Source organism: Falco biarmicus, chromosome 6 (genome assembly GCF_023638135.1).
Source record: "Falco biarmicus isolate bFalBia1 chromosome 6, bFalBia1.pri, whole genome shotgun sequence".
NCBI classification, from domain to species: domain Eukaryota; kingdom Metazoa; phylum Chordata; class Aves; order Falconiformes; family Falconidae; genus Falco; species Falco biarmicus.
The window spans coordinates 19,164,945-19,174,101 of record NC_079293.1 but is presented as its reverse complement, the minus strand read 5'-3'; the positions used below and the strand labels follow the sequence as shown (position 1 = coordinate 19,174,101).

At 41.3% G+C, this 9,157-nt stretch overlaps 1 protein-coding gene across 4 annotated transcripts in view; it reads right to left on the bottom strand.

The window, feature by feature from the left end:
* Window positions 1–5,980: 5,980 nt before the first annotated feature.
* Window positions 5,981–9,157, bottom strand: part of ELOVL5 (ELOVL fatty acid elongase 5) — a 38,689-nt gene continuing 35,512 nt past the window's right edge. For all 4 annotated transcript variants that reach the window (XM_056343733.1, XM_056343732.1, XM_056343734.1 and 1 more), the window contains exon 8: window positions 5,981–7,904. In XM_056343733.1, coding sequence (XP_056199708.1) covers window positions 7,773–7,904 — 132 coding nt within the window. In that variant the 3' untranslated portion in view covers window positions 5,981–7,772. The remainder of the gene's footprint in view (window positions 7,905–9,157) is intronic.

Here is a 9,157-nt window from a genome sequence, read left to right as displayed (position 1 = left end):
ATCGCCTGATCTAGTTTCAGGAGTTCCCACTCATTTCAAAATCTGCTTGTACAGCTTTATAACAGCAGGAATGGGCAGCAATTCTTCCCGTTTACTTTGCATGGAAACGGAGTCAGATGTAAAGATGACTTCTTAGCTCTTTATTTAAACTTCTGAGGACAGAATGGTCTTTTTCATGATGATTTGCAAATATCTGTACAAACAATTTAAAAAGGAAACAAAGCTGATAATAGCCGATAATAGTTATGCCATCTGTATGCACGGGAGGTATTTCCTGGTCTTTTCGGCAAACTCATCATTATTCTGCTGAGCAAAAGTGCATTTGCATCAAAGATGTCTCAAGTCCCTAACAGCTCAGCACACCAAGAGCTGCTCTCACTCTCTCTCCCAACCCTGAGAGCTGTGGGAAGCAAAGCAAATTGTTAAATTAACAGATGATCTTTCAGAGAGGCAATCCTTTCTAAAGATACAGAAATGTGTTAGGAACTTAGGCCCTGAGGCACCAAGATCTTGTTGATTTTAAAGGCAGCAAGGTACTTAGGTAACTGCATAGGCTAAAGATTATTATATTTTTTTCTTTTCAAAAAGTTCCTATTTCTGCTGTGTGAGCTGAGATTCTGATTTCCTACAACAGCTGATAAAATTGATTTAGTTGCATTTAGCAAACATTTGGCTTCTAGTGGCAGACAGAACAGTCTATGAAGACATGCTTCCTGCATTTTGCTAAGTGGGATGAGACAGTGTGTGTCTGATCAGCTACACAAACACCGTGATGCCTTGCTTCAGTACGCATGGAAGAAACGTTACTTGGTTTCACTTTAAATACTTTTACTTTGTAGTAAAAAAAATCACCACATAGCATTACCTCTGGTGCTGGTTAATCCTAGTGGGAATGCTGTGAATACCTGCTTAGGCAAGTCTAAGACTAATAGTACAATTGTGCCATAGGAGTTGTGCACGCCCCATTACAGCAGCTCAGGAGCAGCAAATGCCCATATAGGATTGCATCTTTGTGTCAACAGGTTCAGTTCCCTTGAAGTTTTATCTGTTCCTGAATGAAATGCAACCAGAACAATTTTGCATATCTCACTCTCACACAGCTGGACCATCCCTGTTTGAAAAGCCAGAGCTCCAGCTGCTCCTGAAGGTGTGAGGCAATTCCTCTCATGAGGAAATTCAGGACCTTTCTTCTGACCACAGGCTTGCTCCACACATAGTGCCACTGCTGTACCTTCCCTCAGCAAACACAAGGTTCCTCCACTGCCTTTAGGAACTTTCCCAGAATTATGGGCCAGATTCCTGGAAAAGGTGTTGCTTTAATATGTATTAGACTCGAAAGAAGCAAGATAAAAACAGGAAAACAATTGCTTCACTCCAGGGATGAAGTTTTCCCAGACTACAAGAGTTTCAGCTGAACCACGATGGCTAATTCCATTTAGGCTATGCTTTCTGGTGCCGTGGTACCTCATGGCATTTGATAGATCTTCCTTACAATTGAGGAAGCTGCCTCCTGCCCAAACTGCTGGATTTGTAAGAAGAAAAAGTACCCAGGTGGGGTGGAATGGCCTTGGCCAACTGCCAGACACCCACCCAGCCGCTCTCTCCCCCTTCTCAACAGGACTGGAGCAGGAAATATGATGACAAGCTTGTGAGTTAAGATGAAGACAGGGAGGTCACTCACCAATAACCATCACGGGCAAAACAGATATGGGGAAAAATAATTTAATTTATTACCAACTAAAATAGAGTTGAATGGTGAGAAACAAGGACAAAAAAAACCCACTTTCCCTCTACCCTCTTCTTCCAAGGCTCAGCTTCACTCCATTCCTGACCGCCCGACCTCCTCCCTGCTCCAAGTGCTGTGGGAGGGTTGTGGTCAGTCCACAACAGCTCCTCTCTGCTGCTCCTTCCTCCTCATGTTCCAGCATGGGTCCCTCCTGTGGGCTGCAGTCCCTCAGGATAAACTTGCCCCATCGTGGGCCCCTCCACCTTCAGGGCACGTTCACTTGCTCCACCATATGGTCCTCCAACAGCCTGCACTGTGGATGCCTGCTCTGGTGTGTTCCACTCCACAGGCTGCAGGGGAATCTCTGCTCTGGTGCCTAGAGCACCTCCTGCCTTTCTTCTCTGACCTTGGTATCTGCAGGGTTGTTGCTCACACTTTTGTCCTCACTCCTCTCTCTGCTGGGCATGATTTTGCTCTTTATTAAATATACTTTCACAGAGGCACCAACAGCTGCTTTTTGCCTGAACAGAGGGCGGGACACCAGGAAGTCTCATCCCCTGGTCCTACAAACTTTAGAAGTGGCCAGTGCCTTGTTTTCAAGCAATCCCCCAGACCTCTATGCTACTCTTACCAGAAAACTGCTCCAGAGCCATATTCCAGCAACAAATGCCCTCTTCCAATTTCTAACACAAGTTTACTCTCGGTAACTTATACCCACTTGTTTTGTGTCAACACAAATAAAATAGCTCATTTTCCTTCATGCTGCCTACTGTCGTGATGTCTGTAGGCTGCCGTTACATTCCTTCTGAACCTTGCTCCTGCTACACTCCTATTTTGCAACATTTCTCCATTTCTCTGACCATCTCAGTACGGTTAATCTTTTAGAATCAGTTTTCATGAGAGCAGGTGACTGCAGTGGGGGAAAAATGTGTACTCGTGTGAAGGAAGTCCCATCAGAGCCTCAGCCTCGCCCTCCCGCTCTAGCACATTCCTCTTTCTACTGAAAACAGATGATTAGCAAATAAGGTCTTTTCCCTCTCTCTTTTCATAGTAGCAGCTCTAAGCTGTTCAACAGATGACTCTCAAATATCTTTCCTTCTTTCCTCTTCAAGTCGTTTCCAACTAAACTCCCATGGAAACAGCTGAAATTCTGTTACTGTCCCTAAGGAGGATTTGCACTAATCCCGCCTCTCTTACTCCAGCCATCAAGGTCATCTGGCTGTTGCTGTAGGATATGTAATCTTCCTTGGCAGTGACAGTGCTTCCTAATGTTGTCATCTGCAAACATCTCTGCAAATATTTCTACTTTCTATACCAAGGTCATTACAAAAAATGTTATTAATGGGCTTCATTCAAACTGAAAGCCTTGAGACAAATGATCTTCTCATCAATTTCACCCTTGCTTGTTCATAGATCCTGTTGCTGGTCACCACACCCTCTGGTTTAGATAATAATTTCCGAGACTAAAAATAGTACCTATTCCAGATGGATGTAAGATGTATTTCCTTTGTCTACACAGTATTTTTTATCAAACAACAATACAGGTAAGTCAGGTGTGATCACTTCCAGAAAAGCTGTGTTACATTTTCTCCCATTTTCTGTTTACTGCCTTGTACTCAACCATTCTTCCCGTTTATTCTGAAACTTCAATTGTACTGAAATCAGACTATCAAGGCTACCAGTTACTAGGTATCACTTTTTACATTCTTCCTATAGAAAAGATAGTATCTACATTATATATCCTTGAAACACAAGACATGCAATTCTTCTTCATCCTCCACAACTTTACTGGCTTAAACATTACACTTACTTTTTTTTTTTTTTTAACTGGACTTTGTTACTTATTTCCCCTCTTTGTGTTTGAGATGATTTTAGCACCTTTGACAAAATATAAGGCCTCTGCCACTGTCACGTCATGGAAACACCTAGAGACTCTAGCTTCCCCTGCTTAACCAGATTTGCTCTACCAAAACTGAGAGATATTGTTTTGAATATCCATCTATTTAAATTAAATGGATTGAAAGTTGAAAATTTAACTCAGGTTTGCTTTTAAAACCAGTTTGTGCAACATCCTGATGATTACAACTAATCACCTTTGTTGGTTCAGTAATTCTTGGCAAGAGGGTGACAGTGACGATGTAAGTTAATCTTCAGTTACCAACGCAACTGTTGACAGCATTTCTCTAACACGAGATCTCTATCCATATTTTAATCACTCTCCCCAGTGCTTCAGGGGGATTCCCAGCAGAATCCACAGTCAAAGTAATTTGGCCCCTGATTTTATTTATCCTTTTCTCCAGCATCTAGGTTACTTTTACTTCTCTTTTTTTTAATAATGCATACTTTTTAACAACATATATTCCAGTATCATGCAACACATGGGCATTTCTATCAACTTACGCCTCAAGACAGTTACCAAATATCAAAGGTAGAGGCAACCCCCAGAAGCTCTCCATTAGGTTTGGGGCTTTTCTTTGCCCCAGTTTTGGTGGCAGAAGTCCTATCAGAAGCTCCAGCACTTCCTTAATATCTGCCTTGCAGTAAGTAAAATATACAATCAACCACAAAGATTTCCTGGATTTCCAGAATTGCTCTCTGCTTTTGCACTACCCTCTGCCAACTCCAGAATCCCAGTGCCTGAGCAACCCTGGCTGCCAGGGTGGCTTGCACGTCCGTGGCACAGCACTCAGGGTCTTCACACCAGCTCCGCTGTAAGGTAAGCTGTGTTCCGGGCACCTGAGCTTACTTATCCCATCCACAGCTCAACAAAAGTATTCACTTCCCTCTCCCTGACTCAGGCTGTAGGGCCCGAGTGCAGAAAGGGATCTGGTCAGCTCATGAGCAGTGCAAGATCTTGACGTAACAGTTTGAAGCTTCATCATTCACTCTTTGCAAATAGGTACTGAAGTGTTTCATTCTCCTTGGCTAACTTTACATGAAACCTCTCCATCCCGTTGGCAGCAGCTTGTCTTTTTTCATCTCGCCAGACTTTACAACTCAAAAAGACCTTTTGGAGGACTCTTACAATCCCAAGCACCAATCACAATTCTATTAGAAAACCTGCAGGCGATCAGGGAATTGAGGCAATCCAAAGGCTGTTACTTGCCCCAGTTCAGGTACCACCCTGGAAGCCAAGTCAGGCAGGCAGAGCCAAGGATCCTGCCTCGGTCCATCAGTTATGCATAAGTGATGCCTGATCTAACCTCTACAGCTCCCAGACACTTTTCAGTTGCTGCTGAGATTGTAGAAGAGTACCCAGGAGCCACAATCTTCTACCTGCAGGTGTGAACACTACACTGATGTTGTATGTCTTCCCAAGACCGCAGCTCCTGCCAGTTTTGGACAAAGTCACTGGACCTACGTGGTGACAAACGATGATAAAGCCATCACACCTTGTCACTGTGTGCCACTGACCCTGAAGGCTAGATTTGGAGTGCAGCAATGCAATCTCTGCTGGCCCACTTGGGAAGGACACGTTGGTGCTGTGGCTTCTGCCTTCTAGGTATTCACCGTAGATGTAGCTTAAACTGCACCTTACTGAGCCCTGCTTAGAAAACCACTCAGTTTTGAAGGTGAACATGCATGTGCAGGAGAGCAAACTGCTGTAGCAACCAACTCGGGCATTTGGAGCCCCCTCCCAGAGACCAGCATAGCATGAGACCTCTGAGCCTTTCACACAAAGTGCAAAACCCATTTCCCTGGTCTAGGTTTCTCGTTTTAAGAGCCTGCAAGTAAGACAGACAGCTACATAAGCAGTTCTGTTTTAACTAAGTCTATCACCAGGCTATCTGGGCTTGTTGCAACACGCTGATTAAACACTCGAATCAGAGAGAGCTCAGAAATCATCACTTAAGGGCAAGGAGAGCTGTAAGAAAATTGCAAAAATGTTCCCGTTCTCGAAAGAGGTATTATTCCCATTTTATAGACGGGATATCTGAGGCACTAAGTCCCCCTCAGCCACATTAAGCTTTGCTCCTGGCACTCATCATCTCAGAGCCATTGGGGCTGCTCTGCATTCGGTGAGTCAGTAATCCCAGTAGGTTTAATCCTTCACACTGACAAGTATTTCAACAACCAGGCAAGGGAAGAGCATTTAGTAACAGCCAAAGGTTTCTGTAAGGAATGTGTTACCAAATCTCTGGTACACTACATTTCTCTGAGTACCCGCAGCTGTCCTTCTTCCATCACGACAGCTCCTCCTTGGTCTGACACAGGATGGGGAACTGTACAAACCCACCAGAATTCAGGCAGAGATCATCAAAAGTGTTTTAATGATTAAACCATGTCAAACATTAACAATGTAGGTATATTCAGATGAGCCAAGTGTTTAATTCTAGCACATTTAGACAGCCTATTTTGAACATTATAGCTGCTGTACTGAGCTATGTAAAGACTCTGCAAACCAGTACCTAGAAATGAAGACACACGCACAAGCTTTGATAATGTAAACATAACAGACACTGTCTCCTTCAGATCAAGGAATGAAAACCCACAAGGCTAGTAGAACTTACTAATTCTCTAAAAGATGTGCAAATTTTTTAAAAAAGATTTAATTAAAAAAAACCCAACCAAACCAAACATGTTAAAACTGGCATTTATATAAATATCAAAAAACAAATAGTTAAACTTGAGCAATGACCAGTAGAATGTCTTGCACAATTCAAATTTTTAGAGCTTAATGAATAAAATATTCATAAGCCATACCTCACCACGGCAGATACCAGAATACCAGCAATAGATACTGGCTTTGCAACTGACTCCTCATATGTGCAAGGCAAGATTTTACAACAAGGAGTAACTTTAACAAGGACTCAAACAAAATTGTCAGATAACAAGCCAAAACATTACTGGTGATATACACAACTCACATTACAGAAACAGACATTTCCAGCACATTTCAGTAACATTTAAAAAACATTAGGTATGATTTTGACTGTTCAATTTTGCTTGTTTGGGAAAAAACCACATTTGTTAGGCACATTTTAAAAGTGAACATATGCTACATGAAGAACAGTTCAGATACCAACTTAAATACAGATAATTCCATCAGAAAAGCATCTTTCTGTCTTTGTTTTTAAATACACTTTTGGATATGTCACAGACTTAAACAGTAGCTCCTCAAATGTGGATATGGCTATGGTAATAACACTTGAAATTCTGCCAGTTTCCATATTAAAAATCACTCTCATCATTTAGCATTTACGAATTCTCAGAAACAAGAAAAAAAGAAAAAGAGAGAAAAAAGATGGGTCCACCCTGTATATACTCTAAACCTTAGAGACAATATTTAAATCTTAATGGACTGTGTAAGCGCCAATTAGTTTTACATTAGTGACATACTTCAAATAAAAAAATAAGATCTATTAAAAAGGTAAAATAAGTTTTCCATCTGGTTTGTGACTGTTTAGTCAGTTAAAGCCAAATATACAAAACTAAATGCGCCATTTCCAATTTCACTGTATCACGTAAGAGATACGTAACATTATGTATCACATACAGAACAGTAAAATGATCAATGGATTCTTCTAAATGACTTTTTAATAAAAAGTCAGTCAACTGAAAAGTTGAAACATACCCTAATTTTTAAACCAGTAATAAGCTTTGGGCCCTGCTTTTTAATTTAAGGCATGTGTGTTTATCTACTGAAACCAGCATTGTACAAATTACCTCTACAATCACATGCATGACCTACAGTAAAAAAAAATGGAGGTTTAGATTACAGTGTTTTCAAATTGTGAATCATAATTCAGCACCTATCATATTGACTAGTAAGGCAACAGCAGTGTCGGATACTATGATAATACTCCCTTCCACAGTCTATAGCGGGGTCAGTGACAGCCCAGAATTATTTTTAAACTTTAACCTACTTTTATGTTCTGTATACAGTTTCTAGGGTGTTTGCACTGGTTAAGTCCTACATAAATCACACTATTCTAGGCAGGAATAGTTACAGTAGCCGTTAGAGTATTAGTGCACAACTCTTATTGTGCTTACAATCAGATGATTTTGTTGTTGGGGTTATCAAAATGTTTTTTCAGTTTGGTCTTCAATCCTTCCTTTGTTTCCTTTGTTTCACATTGTTCTCAAGGGAAGAAGAGCTGTTTGTGTACCCGTTCACAGTGGCCGTAGAGCCGTTCTGATACTCTTTCCTCCTCGAGGATGCCTTCTTGTTGTAAGTCTAGAATATACGAAAAGACACATGGTTTTGCTTAAATAAATAACCGTTTCCTCACAGTAACTCTAGAAACACAAAAGCAAACTCTCATCCACCGTTTTTAAGGACCTTGTGCCGGTGGCAGAGTCTAACAAGCTCAACCGTTTTTTGTGTATGAGGCTATACTATGCCTGCCATTCATCACAGCAAGAGGGTTAGTTCACCGGAAAAGAAAAAGGCTTGGTAGTATGATGGTAGCATCAGTAGTGTTATGTTAATTAGAAACAAGGAAAGTGCTTCTATGAGCAGACTATGGCATAAGACTATATTCAAAATGACAAGGAAGGAGGTTTGATGCACTGCGGGTGACAGTACCTCAAACAAAGCCAGAACAAGAAGTGGGTAAACGGGAACACTGAGGGAAGTTCAGAGACAGAAATGTGAAAGGAACTTGCACTGGCCAACATGGTAAGCAAAACCTAACAGGAGCCGTGAGTCTCAATACACCAAAAAAAAATATTTACGGAAGTGAAAAAGTATACATGAATTAGTCTCTGACAAAGGGGCTCAGTAGCCTGACAAGAGCATGTTTCCCAAAATACTGTGTGAAAGGAAGCGAGATGGTTAAAATTTAAAATATGAGTAAAACTGATGAAGAAAGTCAAGTAATATTTGGAATATACTACCATATTTCATTAGCATGTTCCTATGCAGCAGGTGGTATGAACCACAGGACTGATTTTAAGTAGTACTGGCAGTTCAGATAGGGAAGCCTGTTTCCTCCCATGAATTGATCTTACCAGACCTGAAATCCTCAAATCTTTCACGAGACGTTTAAAATAGAACACAGTTTGCTTGTTTGGGGGCAGTAGGCTGTGTTGGTTTGGTTTTCTGAGGATGGGTACATCTTTGCACAGAGCCCAACTACGAACTACTCAGAACAACACACACCAAGTCTGGCTGCACTCAGATACAAAATGAATTTTGTAAAAACACAACTCAAAGTGCTAATTTTCCGTATGAAAATACAAACAAACGCCTGTGAAGATAAGTCAAACCCAGATTTCTGTATGTTGGGAGTTTGGGAAGTTTCCCTGGATATAAACCAAGCATTTCCCCTTGTGAGAGCACTAACGAAAAATTCCTTTGAGTGCTTCACAGGTTCACAGGCTGCCGTTTTATTTCAGACTGGAAAGCTGTTTCTTATTAAAAGCTCTTCCTCTCTCTCATCTGCTGTTAAAATTGCTTTAGTAAAATGCCTTTTTGTGCCGCTCTGC